This window comes from Limulus polyphemus, unplaced genomic scaffold (genome assembly GCF_000517525.1).
Source record: "Limulus polyphemus unplaced genomic scaffold, Limulus_polyphemus-2.1.2 Scaffold3235, whole genome shotgun sequence".
NCBI classification, from domain to species: Eukaryota; Metazoa; Arthropoda; class Merostomata; order Xiphosura; family Limulidae; genus Limulus; species Limulus polyphemus.
Window position 1 is genome coordinate 83,305 of NW_013668845.1, and position 19,718 is coordinate 103,022.

The window sequence follows — 19,718 nt, forward strand, 5'->3', positions numbered from 1 at the left end:
TATAAATATTGTAATCATTTCTTATAAATATCATTTCCTAATGTAATTTTCAAGATATTAAAGATCATAATGCAAAAAAAACTAGATTTATCAAAAGTAACAGGCTTTATGTTTCTTAAACTTCGTGCATTTATGAAAGTTCTTATGAAGTTTCAAACCGTTTCATCCTCTAGTTTTATTGTTGGAATAAAATATATCAAGACTTGCATCAAGTTTGTACCCGGTGGTCATCGGGTTAAATAGAAACAGGCTATCTCTAAATAGTAATTTGTTAAGGGCTTTTGGGCTGTAATATAACAATCCTCCATGTCCTAGTTTTAGGAAGATGAGACAAAGCCTTGTCCAGAGCCCATACAACCTATTCAGGTGGAAACTTAGCTACTGTTTATGTAATCTATAACAACTGCCTTCATGCTCCATGACAATTAATAATAAGCAAAAATATAAATGTAGATAAAACAATGTTTATGCATAAAATATGCGCATTGCTTTGTTAAATGCATCAGTATTAACCCATGTAAAATATTTTGGTGCTAACAGTAATTTATTCTTTTACCATTTGTGTTCTGGAAGCATCACTAAGTCATGTCAAATTCAATGACTTCCCCTATTTTTATCTATGAAAATAAATTCCCTGAACCAGGAACGCAAAATATAAAATTCACTGACTTTTCCCGGTTTTCTTAACCCAAACAAATCATGAATGCAGCACATACCTATGCTGGTAATGGCTCCTTTCTAAACCAGGGCTAATCACAGTACAAGATGTTAGGTCAGTTTACCACATAACAAGAAATGATTCAGGCAAAACAAGACACCAAAACCTTAACTACAAATATTCACCATGGTTAGCATGCCAGACTGTGGATTCGAGTGTCTGTAGTTTGCACCCCATTACCACAGAAAAAATAATAATTACACTCTGCACTTTGGAACCATGGTTGCATTGTTAGCATAGCCCAGGAGTTGGCATGTTGGGTGGTGTTGACTAGCTGCCTTCCCTCTAGTATATGGAAAGCTAGCACAGATAACCCTCCAGTAACTTCAAGTAAAATTCAACAATAAAAGTATATATTCAACTATTTTGCCCATCCTAATATACATCAGTTCACCATTTTTTCTAATTATCTCACAAAACAAAACATAAGTGATCCTGTAATAAAGAAAGATTTCTTCCCAGCGAACTATCCACAAGTGGCTGACATACTATATATAAGAACAATATAAAGGCTTCATACTATGTAACTATTAACAGTGTCCCCAAACCAAATTCATGTCTGGTACCATGCACATGTTCCAAATATAGTACTGGCAGTTACTATAAAGGTTATAATTGTAAGTACATCAATATTCAGTTTAATGAATGACATTGCAATGTATATTCTGGATTCACGGCAACAGATGTGTACTTGGGAAAATATTGAGTACACTCACCATCTAGGCCTCTTTATGATCAGTGAAACTTCCTAGTAGCCTAAAGATACAGCACTGAGAAAAGTATATCGATCATTTTCAAAACCAGATTATATTTCATGTGCTTTATACATTGCCTTTATTGTAATATTAGCAAGGATTCAAGACAACTAAAGATCTACACGTGAGTGCACATAAAGAATTGCTACTTACATATGAGACGGTTATCATATTTCAAATTTTCATGCACATATTTGAATTGACTTCACCATTGTCAAAATACCTCAAAACTAGTAGAATGGATCTCTACAATACAAACAGTCAGCTTATTTTATTTAGTGAATATAATAAACATTGTAGCTCAATAAAATCATAGTATATCTACTGAAAAGTAAAAGACACCAAAAATGTAAACAAAGAACCAAACATTAACAATACACCTTTATTAAGCCTTAAGAAATCTCCAGAATTGTGTGTGTATATATATATATTCCTGTGTCTAGATAACCTGCTACTACTATAAGTGTTTGAAAATCAAGAAATGGATAATATATTCTCGAGGAGTGATAATTTCTTATCAAAATTAAAGTTATTCTTTAGGGTGGGCAGAAAGAGGAAAAAATAGTGTTTTTTGTTTACAAGCAAAACATTTTGCAGCGATACAGAAATGAAAATATGACCTTTATACTTTTCTTTTAAACTAAATAAATTTCAAAAAAATGACAAAATATTGATTATAAACCATTTTTGAGTTAGAATTGTTGAAACATAGTGAGAATTAAAATCAAAAAGTGACTTGAAAATTTTTGTCCCAAAACATTTTATCAAGTGGCAAGAGATTTGAAAAGCTAGATGAAGCCCTGTCTTTAGACTTCAGGCAAAATAATTTAGAATAAAATTACTCTTTAATCCTAAACTTTATCCATGAATTGTTTAACATTTAGAAAAATTTATTAATTTATCAGTCACCTATTGAAACAATACTGTGGACACTTTTCCAGACTTATTATCCCAAACAATTCAGTGTCATTTTACATATTTTGTAAATGTTTATGACAATGGCAGGCCTTAAGATTTATATCTATAACTATGCGTTTGCTTAAAAGTTACTCAAATGTTTTGTAACTAACAAAGGAAAATGTATAATCATAAAACATTTTACTTATTAGACATAAGTAATCTTAGTCAAAATAAAAGCCTAGTATTTTCAGTTATTATTCAAGAAGCCTTTCATGATATAAAAGACTGTATGGTTTAAATATTAGTGATTAATTTATATTTTTGAGTGAATATTTTATTGTTTTTAAGTTTTGTTATAATAAGAGTTAAAAGCAGACAATTGTAGAAGATTTTGTTAATAACTAATTGGTGTCGAGAATATAGAAAATGGCCAGATGACTATGTAATAAAGATATAAATAGTGTGAGACGAGCAGGAAGCAGCAGACAGAGAGTATTAGACAGATAAAAGCAAAGAGAATATAGATGATGAGAAGTTAAGTAATTACTTTAGAATCTCAGTTGTCAAGCCGACCTATTTTCTCTAATACTATTGCAATATTAGTCTGGTGTGATTCACTTACGATTGTGGTCTTTTTTCTTCTGAAGATCCTATGTTCTTTTTGTCAAAGTGCACTCAGGCTGATTCAATTACTTTAGAGTTTCACTTTGATGGAATAAACTTATTTTTTCTTATTTCTTTTTCCACTGTTAGTTTCACTCTACTATATATATTAAATATTAGGCCTATGTCAGTCATTAGGCCTAGTAAAAGTGAAAAAAGTAAAAAATCTTCAAGCTAGCCCTTGTCATTCATATAGCTATCAAAGTTTCTATTAAGCTCACTTAAATTTACTGCCTCTACAACATCTGAAGGCAACCCATTCCAAAAGCCAACCAACCAGTTAGAAAAATAAAACTGTTTTAGGTGAAGATGACTCCTACCTTGCCAAAATTTATATGTGTGTCTCCTAGTTCTACTATTCTCACCTTTAAGTATGAAAAAAGATGATACATCAACACTATCAATTCCATTTACAATCTTAAACACCTCAATCAGATCCCCTCTAATTCTTCTTTTTTCAAGAGAAAACAATTTGAGAGATTTTAATCTTTCCTCATATGACAAGCCCTCCATCCCAGGTACCATTCTAGTAACCCTCCTCTCAACCCTTTCCAACAATTCATTGTCCTTCCTAAGTAAAGGAGCCCAAGAAAGAAAACAATAACCCAAATATGGCCTAACCAGTGACCTATAAAAAGAAATTATAAACACTTTAGACTTGTATTTTGGTTGTATTGTAAATACAACCTAAAATCCTATTTGCCCTACCAATAGCAACAGCACACTGCTTGGATGGATGGATTTAGAGACTGATCAACTATTACACCAAGATCTCTTTCCTTCATCACACCGTTTATGTTATTCCCATTCAAATTATACCTATAATTTAAACTATGATAACCCACATGCATTTTCTTGCATTTATTATAATTAAAACCCAGCTGCCATTTATTTGCCCAACTCGCTAAATGATCTAAATCAATTTGTAAATCAGCAACATCCTCTTCACAGCTAGCAACACCCAAGACCTGAATATCATCTGCAAATGTAAGTAAGTTATTGACCATTCCTTCATCTATGTCACTGATGTAAATCAAAAAGAGTAAAGGTCCTAAGACTGAGCCCTGAGGAACCCCACTTGTGACATTAATCCAGTTTGACTGAACATATTTATAACAACCCTCTGCTTTCTTCCATCCAATTGGTTATCTTATTACCCACACCTATAGCCTTGGTGATAAGTGGTATTTGTTAATTGATTAATCAATGGGATAATTAATCTATTACACTCCATTAATCAATCAGTATGCCACATCCCCTACAACTCTTGCAAGCAAAAAAAAAGAAAACAAAATGGATATGTGCTTACTGTCTTAACTTTTTTAACCACTGAATTATACAAATGCAGTATTAATTTTCTTGTTTTCTTTTGCATTGTTTGTTTTTTAAGTAACTTTCAAATTATCCTTGATTTCATTGGATAGACCACTGCTGAAGATGGACATTTATGCTTTTGCAAAAATCATATTTTTTGTCAAAAATAATATTTTACCACAATTTTTATGGCCATTTCCCACTTGGAATATTCAATAAAGATTTGAGTCATTACAATATTTTAAAATCACCTACTATACTTACTGAACAGTAAACTTACATGATTTAATTATTATTTTATTTAATTTGGAAAACAAACAATGCAAGTCAATAAAATCCTAGTATATCTATTAAGATGTAAACATGCAATAACTTTAAACAAATAACCAAACATCAACAAGATATGTTTATTAAGCCTTATACAATATTCAGTCATACAACTTCTTTGCTTCATATTGCATGTGTATTCTTATGTCTAGGTAAACTATTTTTAACCTGATGATGACAAAACCATCTCCGAACATTGTACACTTATTACTATTAGTTTTAATAGTTTTCTAAGCTACTGATTTAACCTGTCTCTAAGCTATATAAGCTTGCCTACCATATTTCAAGTTATTTAATTCTTCTGCTTGAAAACAATTTCTGCAGTTTTCAAACAGATATAATTTAACACATAAATATGTTCATAATTCATAATGAAGGAACATTTACAGAAACTATAAAAGAAAAAACCCTCTAAAACCTATATACTTACTCCATTAATACATGATAGTCTCATTCTTACTTTATTCAATCATACTTAAACTTCATTCATAGCTGTTTACAAAGCTATATTCTATTAGTGAGTGATTAAACCACTTGATGCAGCACCATAGCAAGGTTTCAACCATGGCCTGTATATAAATTAAAAGAAACACTGAAAAGTTATTATTTTTCTATACTGAAAATGTATTTCTGATTGGTATTTACCTCCAGTCATATAAATAGCTATTCTCATCCAGTTCTGCCCTCTATATGCAAGAAAAACATTTTATGCATGCCACAAGCCTTCTGCCTCCCCTCCATTGGAAATGACTAATGTGTGTCTCATGCAAATTATCATGCAACAACCCTCCACCAATAAGAGTGCCACACACACTCGTTACACATGCAACTCCCTCTATTCAATTCTACCAGTGGGGAGGAAAGGTGGGAACTTCCAATATGGTATATTACCTCTTCTCACATAAATAGCTAGAATCCATTTTAAATAGGTGGAGGGACAAGTGCGAAGGAAAAAATAGGCATCCTTCGAAAGCATCCTAAGGACACATCTTGAGCGAGAGTTAGATTTGAAGAAATGATGTGGTGGACAAACAGAGGAGTACATCCAAGTGGTGTGGAAAAAAACAATGGAAATGTAGAGTGGCTAGGGTGCTATGGAACCCACTGAGCAAGTCAACTACATCCAAAACCAATTCCGCTGGGAATCGAAATCACGTGGTGGAGGATCATACCATCTTCACCCCAAGTTCAAGAGACCGGAGAGGATCTCAAACCCCCTCCCCCCTACTCCAGACCAGGGCACATGTTAATAATAGAAAATATATTGATCTGGGAACCCAACATCCAGTAATGAAAAGATGTTTACCATACAGAAATCAACTCCCTCAACAGTGAAATTGACCAGAACCAATCAAAATTCAATAATATCTTCGAAATAAGATACATCAAGGGAGAGTAGAATGGTAAGAACTGTAACATTGCAGGGATGGGCAGCTATCCCCTTTGCTTTACCCATGTAGTCCATGGGTGGTACCGTCCAGGATTGGTATATTTATGAAGCAATTCCATTGCGAGAATAACCTTCAAGCGATCTTGTGGAACACCCCATCTCTACAGTGTGCATTGCGTGGTCATGGAACAAAATAAGCAATGGCTGAACAGTGCCACAGAATGGGATCCAAACAATAAATAATTATCCTGAAAAAAGGAAATAAGGCCCCTGAAAATAATCAAATAAGAATAAAAAATAACTTACCCAGTCAAAGTGGCACAGAAGTTTGAAGAATGACTACAGGCAGAAGATCCCCGTTGGGAGACAAACACACATGAGAGACTGCAGCCACTGAAATTTTGGGTAAAAAAAGATTGGTCTGGGTAAAGAAGAACATATGTGAAATGGAAAAAGATATGTAAAATACTGATGGCAAATATATCAAACTGATGACACCCACAGACTAAAAGGAGTAGGAATAAGTCTGTACAGATAGGCAAAATACAGAACATGAGGACAAAGGTTCAAACAGAAGAAGTGGAAGGTAGTGATAAACAATATTGACATTACAATCCAGAAAAACTGCATGATGAGGAGGTATACAAAACCAGAAGGAATACAAAAGGTTCTGGTTGGTCCAGTCCTGACTGAGAACATCCACTGCCAGGGCCAGAGGATAAGAAACTGGAAACTGAAAAAGAGGTAACTTGGCAATAGAGTAAAGTAGAAAAAGCATCCGGATAAGAAGTACCCCACTGATTGCAGAGTCACCTGAAAACATGAGTGGCAAGAGATGAGAGACCACTCCATGGGATAAATCAAATCAGGTTTTGGAAAACAATCTGCCACAAAGTGAAAAGCATCAGAACATGACATGCAAGGAAACTCATACACAGCATGTGAGCCTAATAAATGAGTTCTAAAGTTCAACCACAAAGGGAACAGGAGTGAATGCCCCCTTAGTGATTGATATAGGCAACAATGGAGAAATTATCAGATTGGAGCATGATGTGTCAGTTCTGTACCTCAAAAAGAAAATGGACCAAAGCACATCATACCATCAGAATCTCCTAGATGTTGATATGGTAAGACATTTTGATGTAAGACCACTGTCGAGAAGCCTCTTGCTGATGGAACCATGCTTCCCAACCTTGGAAAGAAGCATCTGTAAGCAGATGCAACTCTGGATGAGGGGGAGGAAGTGGTACTTCCATCATTGTGTTGTCCTTGGTCAACCACCAATGCAAGTTGTCTGTTAGGGAAAAAAGAAGGGTAATTTTGGAGTCCAAGAAATCCCAAGCAAGATTCCATTGACCCTGCAGAATATACTGAGGAGAACACATATGTGTCTGACCCAAAGGAATAAGGGCTTCCATTGAAGTCCAACTCCCCAAATGCAACAGAACCACGTGAGAAGAAATAGAGGGAGCAGTAAGTGCTTGGAGAACTGAGAGCTCCATCAAACAGAAAAGAAGTGAAGAAGGTTGGGCCCAGATAAGGTGGGTGTTGAAAAGTACATCCAAGTGGATAAGCTATTGGATAGGCAAAAGGGAAGACTTCTCCAACTTGAGAATCTAACCATGAGCTGCTTCTATCAACAGCAATTGTGTATGTTGAAAAGAATAAGCTAACAGGAGGCAGTCATCCATGTAGTTATGTAAATGCAACCTTCAATCATGCATAAGTCAGGCAAAGGCCTTGATCACCAAATAAAATACATATGGTGCTGAATAAACCCCAAAAGGCTAGGTGTGAAACTAATACACAACCCCATAGTGGACAAACTGAAGACAGTGTCTGAACTGATGAGAAAGAGAAATATGGAGATAGGCATTCGAGACATCTACCATGGTCATCTACAGTCCACCTGGAGAAGGTTGGCTGACAGGCTTGATAGCTTTCTTGGATAGAAGGGTCTGCACAACCTCAGATAGATGCATACTGGTAGCAGGATCCCAAGTTAATGAGAAAGAAATCAGTAAAGGAGACAATGGTGGTGGGGAAAGGAAATGGATGAAAAGTCTTTCTGACAAAACTTGGATCACCCAAGAATCGGTAGTGAATACCCACCAAAGTGGAACAAAATCAGTCAAAAATGCCCCCACTGGTCAGGAAACCCCCTGAAAGTTGCTGGAACTGCTGGTGACGATGAACCCGATGTCAAGAAACACAGCAAAATTTCATACACATAGTGGTAGGAACTGTTAAAGGACAAGAGGTTGCAGGACAAGAAACAGTTATGGGAGATGTCATGGGATAAGAATGAAACAAATGAGCAATCAAAGACAAAAGGGTCAAATGTGGTCTCACAGATTCCACATATGATTCCAAAGATTCACAAAAATCTCCAAAAACAAACCAATAGAGAAAAGGAGCCATCTGTAAGTCACAAAGATAAGTGAAGTGTAGATGAACCTGTGACAAGACAGTGTCCTTCCCAATAAGATTCCATCAGCAATGAAACTTGCCAATGAGGAGGTAAGGAGGGAAAAGGTATCCCTAAAAACCCCTCAGGGGATCAGTGGAGTGCCTCAGGAAGGAGATGTTTGTTGGACAAGTACTGTAGGAGATCTGTAAGGGTAAGATGAAAGTGGGAAACTGGGCATGGAAGAAACGGATAGGATTTTCAGGGACAACCCCATATAATGGCAAAAATGACTCCAACTGCTGGGAGTCGAGAAAGGGTTAATTAGCCTGCTGATAACCCAAGGAACAATGATCAGAAACCCATGGAGGACAAGGCATACTAACATCTACCCTCAACTGAGAAATGCAATGCTTTTCATGAACCCTGATGTCAGTGGAAGGAGGGAAAACAAGGTACTTTAAAGATGGGTGTTATGTAACAAGGAAGGAACAACATCATATGAAAATGGTGAAACTGAGTAAATAAAATCCACCTGAGAAAGCATATCCAAAAAGGCAGAGTCAGACCTAGTAGAATCCACAGGAGAGGCATGGGAAGGCACGGCATAGTTAGGAGGAGGAGGAAAGAGGCTGTCAAAATCCTCCTTGTGATGAACAGGTTTGGACAATGCAGGAACAACCCAAACATTTTCAGGAGAAGACCGACTCATATAAAAATCAATCTCACGATGAATGATAGCTGAAACATCCTCATTCGAGACACCCAGACCTGAAGCCTATGTAATGGCACTCGAAGTAATGTAAAAAGATCAGAAGTTGTAAAACACAAACTTTGGAATTCATCTTAAACTGTGAAGAAGTCAAAAATGAGAAAAAAAAATCAATAAACAAAGGTAAGTTATTGTGTCAAACTGCAACAGAAAACTAACTGTGGTAAATGAATAGATAAAGTAAAGCACTACTTCACAAAAAAAAAATTAAATGAACATGTGAAAAGAGCACAACTGAAAAATGTCTGCATTCGATAACTGCCTAATGAGAAGTGATAGTTCAATAGAATCAAATAGAGGGAGTCACATACACCAGGCAGGTGTGTTGCACTCCTATTGGTGGAAGGTTGTCGCATGATGATTTACATGCGAGAAGCAGTTGAACCACGTTGATTGTAGGAGTTTAGGGCTTGCGGCATGCCAAAAATTATTTGCATATAGAGGGCAGCACTGAACAAGAATAGCTACACATGTGAGACGAGGTAAAGTACCTTATCAAAAATAATGTATAGTGTTTCATGGGTTTCTCCCTACAAATTTCCTCAACACTACCATATTGAAACCACTGCATTTTTGCTGATGAAAATAAAAATATTACTTCACGGCAATTTCAAACAACTTTTTAAAAAATGTTAATAAACTTTATCACCCAAAAGACATCAACAATAAAATGTTTAAAAAAAAACTAGTTTCTGCTATAGGCCTACATTATGCATAAGTTTGTTGAATACTTCTTTCATTGTTTTTTCCTATTTATAATGGCATATTACTTGTAACTTTCATAACAAAACCAATTAAAAGGTCTACAAAATCATTATGAATAGCTAAGTTATGTTATAATCCAAGGACTTTAAAGATTATATTGTTGCGTCATCGAGTCACATGACTACTGTGACGCAACGTTTCTAGAACTATCATGTACTTTGGCAAATGTTCTAGTTCTTACTAGATATAGGGTAGGCTGGTATATAAAAGAGGGGAATGTAATGTGTGGGTAGACAGTGAGTAATTGAACTGCAGTTAGAGAGCACGAGAGACGTTACAGCGTTGTTTAGCGCGATTGTTGAAGTTGAGTGTATTGGTAAAGTTATATTCGGAAATAATAAACCAGTTTTATTAAGAAAGAACTTGTGTCGCTTAAGTTTCGTTGTTACGTCTCCGTTTGTTAATTAACTTTCCGTAACTTCGTTCCCTGATAGATAGATACCTCCATTCACATATCAGCTATCCTTGATTTTGTGCTACCTTCTATATGCACAATTTTTTGCTCACCACACTTACCTAAACTCATGTGTTTCCATGCTCTGTAACATGCAACAATCTTTCACCAATAAGAATGCAACACATCCTCCTAGCACAGCTGACTCCCTCTGATTGTTCAATCATCACTTTGAGATTAGGCAAAAAAAGATGCACTGGAAGTGAAGTGGACAGGAAGGAAGTGTGACAGGAGGTATCTATCGAAAATACATTTTTAGTGTTGAAAAATGTTAACTTTAGATATGATACCTTACCTCTGTTCACACAGCTATAATTCCACATTGAAGTGGTAGAAGAACCAATGCAAAAGAAACCTAAATGAGTCCCCTTTGGAAAACTCCCAAAGAGAACCCATGGAGGGTGATTACCATGAAAGTATAGGGGCACACCCATGGGAGACTGCAACCCTTCTGCACCAGAGTATACTCTTCACCTGTAGTGAAAATATGTGTCCCCAAGTGGGGGGGGGGGAAGAAGAAACAAATTTAGAAACAAAATATGGAAAATGGACATGCTGTATGGTGTAATATGGCTAGGGTGTTTCAGACCGTATGTGGTGTGTCAACTCCAGTCCAAAGCCAAGCAGCATCAGATATTTTTCATCCAGTCCATGGAAAAAGGAGGGGCCTATCTTCATCTCCATACCAGGAAGCAGAAGGGAAGAGGAACTTCCATTCTTCCATCCTAGGTAGTACTCACGTGTGCTGATCCTGTACACAACCAACACCAGGCCACCTGGGAACCTGAGATTCAGGCAGTGGTGGGATAGGAGAAAACAAACATGGTAGGTCAGCTCCAGTCCAAAACCAAGCAGCATTGGGAATTTTTCATCCAGTCCATGGAAGGAGGAGGATCCCTACCACCCACAACTGAGGACATATTATTGGCTGTCCTGCACCAGCTGACATATCAGTATAAATAATAAAAGATAAAGACATGAAATTACGCATAAGACAAAAATAATAATTAAAAGGTATGTACATACTTCCATTTGTTAATTTTAAATATTTCATTGAACTGTATGTCAATGATAATAGCTATAGTTAGCGATATTGTAGACAAAAAGGAAAATAAAACAAACATTTACCTTAAAAAACTTGATATTCATTTAGAAGGTTCTAGAGATTATACAAATGAAATGTGAAAACTTCAAGATAATAAAGAGTATTTTTATACTCAAAATAGGAGGTTGTGTCACACTCCTACTGGTGGGGGATTGTCGCATCTTCATTTGCATGCAACGTTGCAGCAATACCACATGGGAACATGCGAGTTAAGATTGGAGCCTCAAGGCTAGTGCTGAGCAAAATATTGAGCAAAAAGAAGACAGCACAAATCGAGGAAAGCTAATATGTAAGATATCATATTGGAAGTTGTAAAGGCACCTCACACCCATTTTTTTTTTTACTTTATGAGAGAATGGAGCTGTTGTAAGGGGCATGTACGAGTTGATTAATCAAATGTATTTGATTAATGTGGCCATCAATTAATTGATTAGCAAATACTTATAATATCCAAGTTTTACTGTCTATACAATAATTTTATTGTATTTTCAACTACAACCTTTTGAGATTAATAGGACACAGAGTCTTGCTGATATTGTTCTTTAAAATAACACTTTATATGTACTTTTACAGGAAATTCTTTATCCAACACTATATTTTGTTTCATTTCTTTAATGTAATTAACATGGGTTCCTATTCCATCCAATATCATAACAACTTCAAACATTTTCACCTTATTAGCAGATACAAAACATTATATATCAAACTAAATTTATCTTGACAATACTAAGTGCTAATCACAAAAGAATTCTGAACTCTATCTTCACATTATTACCATCCAAGCTTTCATTTTCTTTTTGCTCTTTCCTTTTCATTAAATATAGTTTTTTAACTGTTCAATGTACAGTCCTATGTTTATTGTCTGTAATTCTCTTACATACTACTTTCAAAATCTTAGTCATTCTTAAACTTTTATGAAACAGTCACAGATTTAATAATGCAGTAAAATGAAATGACCCTCAATGCGAATCAATAAATTTGTCAATCATAATAACTTGCAATGGCAGTAATTACAGACTTAATAAGTCAAGAGAGTATAAAGAGCTACTGAACAAATCATAAAATGTGATGTGATAATTTTGCTTCATGGTGGTAGTACTTACATTACAGAAACATCCTGCTAGACTACACTGTAGTATAATTTATATAAAAACTGATTCAAAGATATTATATACACACACATCAATGTAGACTTACAAACCAGGAGCAAAACCGGAAAAATTAGAAACATTTTATATTTCTACAGAAATTAGTCCAAAACAAGCATAAACATAGATGTATAAGGAATTTTGAAGCTGTGAATCCAGGTAACAAACAGAGGGTTGCTTAAAACTAAAGAAGCACAGGTTGGGATTCTTCACAATTTGTTTACCTAAAGCCAAGAAGACTTACTTTAATGTGTGCCTAAATATTTAAATCCACAAAAAAAGGGATTAGTTTGAGCTAAGCTATGTGAAAACTAGCATTTTTGCTCACTCGATGCCAACAGCTGAAAGTTAACATTTTCCTTATCTGAAAATATATTTCAGATTGATACTCACCTCTACATAAAACAGACAGCTAAAACCTCACAGCATAGCCAAGAAGCTTTTGCACCTGCACCAAGCCTTTGAATGATGGTGGAGGAACCATCATAGATAAATTTAAAAAATTAGCTCCATTCTGAGAATAAAGCAACAGAAAAGGAAACTTAATTAGAATGACACCTACTATGGAAGGTGGGGACATAGTGGGAGTATCATTTGGTGGAAAATTATATCCATGTTAAGCAGGGAATAATCTTTGCCCAATACAATGATGTGGAGAGATTGTTCTGCAAGAGACCAAACACTGAAAATCGTGAAGGTATCCAGAACTGAATTTAAAATTTTCCAAATATGGAAAGTAACAACTAGACTTTATTGTGGTGAGCCCAAAACTGGAACTCGAGAATAAGAAAGCAGAGAACATGACAGTGAGTACAACTGAAGTTAAAGAATAAATGTCATATACCCGAGCAAAGGGTAACGGTAGTTTTTACCTGTTCCTTGTCAGGAATAAAAGAATCAGTGGGAAGAGCTAGTTAAAGATATCCAAAGCCAAAGCAAGCTCAGAAGAAGTTATATAAGAGCAAGAGGTCACGAGTCCTAGGTCAAAAATGAAGAATGTAGGATAAAACCAATCACATGATACATAATGGTGATCACATTAATCAGCATCAAAATGGTCTGGACCTGAGAGATTTTTGGAAACATGAATGAGAAATCGTATTCATGAAACTTAATTCATGAAAAGTATTATATCTATATATATATTTAGTAGGTCTGGTATGTCCTAATACTTTGGCCTTGGTCATTTTTCATACTGACAAAATTGTTATTAAATACCAAATTGCATCACAGAATTGCACGGTGTAGGTGTGGGAGTTTTATTCAAAGTCTTGGCACATGTGCAAACACATTTTTGCAGTGGTGCAAGATATTAGCTATCTGTACCATGGAGGTGAGTAGCATTTCTAAAACTGTCATTTTTATTTGTTTGTTTACTCACATGCACAAATATGTGGTGCACTCAATCAAAAAGTGTAAAATAATTGCAAAAAAATAAATGTATACTTTTACTAAAAAGTATTAGTCCATTTTGAGTTTGAAGTGGTTTAGATATAAATTAAGAAGACTGCTATAAAACTTCAGAACAATAAGCATTCATTGTAGTTTCATATTAACAGTTTGCATGAGATTCAACAACAAATTCTATCATATTCAACATATTAGACAGACTTATTACCTTAAGCGAATTGTTGTTGTTTTTTTTGTTGTTTTTGGGTAGGAGGGGGTCTGGATATTATTACCAGTGGAGATGTAAATATGATATCCTAAAATTCCTGCTAGAACATACTTTTGCTTTAAACCTTTTTTAGAACTTCCTTCCTTTATCTTTGGTGTTTTTAAGATTTTAAAATGTGTTTGTAGCTCTCTAACAATCTATGTACCACTAAATTCCATAAGTACAAACATACTAATTAAAATCTAAAAATATGGTTATTATAAAAATATAATCTCAGAAACATAATTAAAAAGTACAAGTTTTCTGAGAGTTCACTTCTCTTACAAAAATCACTCCTGTAAATTTAAAAAAAGTAGCTTCACAGTGCCAATCAAATGATTGTTGAAAAAAAAGGAATGGAATGCTATGTGTATTTAAAACTTTATTTGCTTTTATACTTTTCACATTTTCTTTTGAAAACATTTTACTTTCTCCTTAAATTATATTATTTAGAACTAATTTTAAATTTCTATTTTTTTCATTATAATTTGAACACCTGTCATATGAGCAAATTGGGTAACCTTTTGTACTAGGGATAGAATCACCAAAAAATTGATGTTGCAATTCAATAGCAGAAATTATACTAAATGAATATACCAATTATAAGGATTTTGCAGCTTTTATAGAACAAAATATCAAGTATAGAAGAAAATGTAACTGAATAAAGGTAGATGAATCAATAAATATTAGCTATGTATAAGTAATAATAGATAACTAGCACTGCAATTGTAAAAAGCCTCATTTTAAATGCATTTACGAGATACTGTGTCAAGCTAAAATATCAGACAGTCTATTGGGTTTTGATATCAATTTTACAAAAATGGCAAACTTTGTCATTTTGTAGTTAAGCACACAATGGAGCTAATAACACCCTTCTCTGGACAGAATGCAGCACAAGTAATGATTGTATTTCAATTACATTTTTCTTTAACTTGTTACAAGATATGATTTCTTTGGTTTCTCTGCTATCTTTCACAATTTGCTTTTCTATATTAATAACTGTTCTGCATCATTGGGTAAAATAATAGAGCATATTTTCTTTAGGTAATTACATGACTTGCTTTATCAACAGAATTAAAGGATTCACTTTCACATAATTTTCAACTTGGTAAATTTCTCATTAAAGAAAAATTTTCTGAAACATCCCTGATATAATATACATTTTTACATTCTTAAATGACATATTCAATTTCTTTGTCATGGTCACTATCTCCAGTTAAGGCCAAACATCATTATCAATAAAACCCATATATTCATTTTCATCATTGATATTCACAATATTTTCATTGTAACTTTGCCTTGGTTGTTTTCTTCCACCAGTTGGTTTATTATTAATACTTGTCAGTACAATTTTTGGCTACTTCCCCACATCTCTGACCCAATTCTGCATAAATTTATAATCCATTATATTCACCACCACAAAAAGAGCATGATAAGCATTTTGAACATCCAGACTTTTACATTTGGAAGATAGAAGTTCAGTTTTGAACAAGAATCACAATATTTTCAACAGTCCTTGAAGTAGTTGTTAGCAATTTTAATCCATTGATTTAGAGCAGTCACTGGGTCACTGAAGCTAAAAATTGGCTAAATCTTTTTTTGGACAATCATATTGCCCAAAAAAGAAACAAAAAATAAGCTATTTCCACAATGGATAATTGTTTTCTGATCAACATGAGCTTACCCAATTTGCAGATACAGGCAGTGTTAAAAATGAATACTGAGCTTTATATTCATTCATCATGGGCAAAGTCTGGCATTCAAATTATATTTTATTCAGTTATTATGTATATTGTGTTGATAGACTGTGCATATAGCTTATCTATAACATCTAAATGTTTGCTTTTGACACAACAATTCATGTCAGTCATGTATGATATATGAAATTACACAAAATACAAGGCCAAACTTGTCAAAGCAAATAAGCAGAAATGTGCCAAAATGCAATTAAAAAAAAACTCTTACTTTATTAGAAAAGTTTCCTAATGCAGAACCCAGTGAAAATGTATGTAGTTCAGAACAGTTATATGTAAGCTGAGATCACTTTCAGAGACAGATCAATAACAGTCATCCATTAGTCTATGAGAGACTATAAGCACAGAAGAGTAGAAAAACTAAGAAAGAATAAAATCAAGAGTATTAGTTCTTAGAGGATATCTCGAAACAGACTGAAGGAACATGTAAAATGATATAAGGCAAGAATGGTCATTTGAACAAACTCAAAAATACAAAAACATATGGAAAAACTTAGTTCCTAGAAGCACAAAATTCACTGATGCATGCACTCAAAGAAAATGAGAGGATAAAAAAAGAAGAGAGAGAAAGAAATATGGTGTTACCAATTTAAGGTTTTCACCAATAAAATAGATACCTCACCAAGAAGCATGCTTGCACTAACACACAACTAAGAAAATTAGCTCCCACAAATAATGTTTAATAAATTTACTTACAAAATTATGGATCTATATAAAATCTCAACAAATTCTTCATAGATCTCGATACAGAAGAGTTAGGCATTTCAACCTATCACTATTGTTAACATTATAACTCACAAATAGCTTTCAAAATATTGTCATGGAGACAAAAAAATCTAAGGTGAATTAGGGAAAGATAACTTTCATCAAAATGAAGCAGAAATCAATAATGTCATTAACGTTACACGAGTAATCAAAATGAAAAAAAATAGAGATAGCCTACACTGAATATATACAATATAAAATGTACAGCTATAACCTACCGTCTTTCCTGGTCTTGCCCACGTGCATACATAACCTTCTTGGCATGCTGTCACAGCACAATCCTCCCTAAATACTAAGTCTGTCAATCGTTCATGAGCAATTTTTTTACACACAAGTGGTTCTAACATTGGCACTTCATCAAGGCATGGACAGATAGTTGTTCCAATCAATCTGACAGGGTCATCCAAAACTTTACTGTGAGTTGACTTATTCAAACTATTTTTATCACTACTACGTGATGAAAGACTGAAATTCCTTTTATGTTCTTTGTCTTGTTTTTTTCTTTTTCTAAAGTACCACTTTTACTGACAAGATTTAGAGGTAAAACTAAGTTACCATCTGCCACAGAGGTATCCTTAGCTATACAATTTGCCTGAGCATGACCAACACTGTTGCACTTTGTAACAGATGGGAGCTGCATGGAGGGATTATTCAACACTACACTAGTTCGTGTCCGTCCCATTGGTTGTTTTAAAACATCTTCAGTCAAATCCCAAAGACAAAATTGAGTGTCTTGTCCAACAGACCCAAACCTGTAAGAAGTGATAGTTAATGAACGCATATCTACAGAACTTCTATTGCACGTAGCTAGTGAAGTTCGATAAGCACCTGACACTGCTGCATTTGACTTCGAATTATTTGGGATTCCTAGTTTTGAAGTATCATTTTGCTCTGCTGAAGCTATTAATTGTGACAGGTCTTCTTCACTTCCAAAGTCAATACTATCTGCATAGGATATGTTGTGAGTGTCAAATGCCACAACATTCACCCAGGATTTGTGTCCATAACCCCGGGCAACCACCCGCTTCTCAAGAAAAGACCACACAGTTACTAAATCATCTTCACCTCCTGTGACAACATATTTGCTATCTGGACTCCAACATACACATAACAACCCTCCAAAGTAGCTACGAACCAATCCAACAAGATCCATCGTGTCATAGTTAAACACACGAAGAAATCCATCTTGACTCACAGTTGCTAGGTATTTGGAGCAAGGTGAAAATGCAAATTGATTTAAGGAGCCTTCTCCCACAACCCACCTATACAAGGGATTTCTTGTACTTTTTGTCTTACAGGTATACACAGCAAAGCTTTCTCCTTGTTTAAACATTTGGTAATGTGGAGGTGTAGTTCCACATGGTAAATCATCCTTATAAACATACATCTGTCCACTACTATGAGAAACCAAGAAAAGATTTGGAGAATCTGGCACCCACTTTAAGCAAGTTACTTTTGTTTTGTCAATTAACCTCTGAAAAAAAAAGTAATCAAAACACATTGGTTTATTTATTGTAAAACCATACAAAAGTTAAACTTCAACATCCTGTACTAAAAATGTTATCACTACAGTCTTTAAACATTATAATTAAAAACAGTTTTTCACTTTAAGTATTATAGTCTAATAAACTATAACAACATACAATACTAATCTGTAAAGATATATACAAATTTTTAATTAACAAGTCCACAAAATTATTTTGTGGCTCATATATATTGTACGACCCTACATTTTAGAAACAAATCAAATGTCCTCAGGTTTTGACAACAGAATTTAAGGATAATAGATGAAAACCTAGGATTTAGAAGACCTGTATACAATACTTCCTGAAATGTCTTTAACTCATGGGTTTCCACCTTCTCAGCACAAGGCCCCAACCCCCATCCATCCAATGAACCTATAAATACTGAATAATTTAAGAGTATTGTGCATTTGCTACACCCTCACTAAAACACTTTCCTGCAGCTCCACTTTGGGAAACCCTGCTTTAACTCATGATGGCCCAGAGATGAGCTGCATGTAGATGTAACACATAAGCTTAGTGTATTATTGGACAAATCTAAATGACTTGTCAAAGGATTTTCTGGGTTTCAGCACTTCAAAGGATTTCAAAGATTAGCAAACTAGTATACTATCAATTTATCCTTTTACACTGTACTTTCATGTCTTATTTCCATACAGTATTACAAATAATAAAATATCATGATACTTCAAAGTTAATGCTTTAATCTTACATCTCATGCTATGCAAAAATAGTTTCTCATAAAACTGTGACTGACACGACCTATTTAATAGCTCAAAGTTCACTAGTTCAAACAACTGATCCTGACAAAAACAAATTTCTTCATTTTAGACAAGATATTTAAGTCCAAAAACTTGTATACATTCATGGCAATTACTGGAAACTGTATAAAACTAATGCATTCAATACAGTTCTATAAGTCTATATTAAACTATAAAATAAAATTATTGATTTAAACCACAGCACAAAAGGGCATTTTTTGATTAAATACCAGTGTCAAACTATAATGTAAACTGTATGGGAACACCTGGAAAATGGCTAAAAAAATAATGCATTTACTGTATTATATATGCTTTAGCATATTTTAATAATGATGATTCTTGCAGTAGATACTTTTCTAATTCTTTCATTTTATAAAATGGACATTTCTTCTATTTTCTATTTTAGTAGTCATAAAACAACCCAGACCTGAATGTTATTGAAGAACCTTTAAATGTTGACTCGAATTATTAATGTGAAATATGTAAAGCTTTGTGTCAAAAGCACAGGTGTTTAAAAATGTAATATTGAGGAAAATAATG

At 34.3% G+C, this 19,718-nt stretch overlaps 1 protein-coding gene across 1 annotated transcript in view; it reads right to left on the reverse strand.

Annotated features, from left to right (window-relative positions):
* LOC106468955 (WD repeat-containing protein 20-like) overlaps positions 1–19,718 on the reverse strand; it is a 39,381-nt gene that overhangs the window by 7,681 nt on the left and 11,982 nt on the right. Inside the window, 2 exon segments of the mRNA XM_013929409.2 lie at positions 17,113–17,396; positions 17,399–18,368. Of these exon segments, the coding sequence (XP_013784863.2) occupies positions 17,113–17,396; positions 17,399–18,368 (1,254 nt within the window).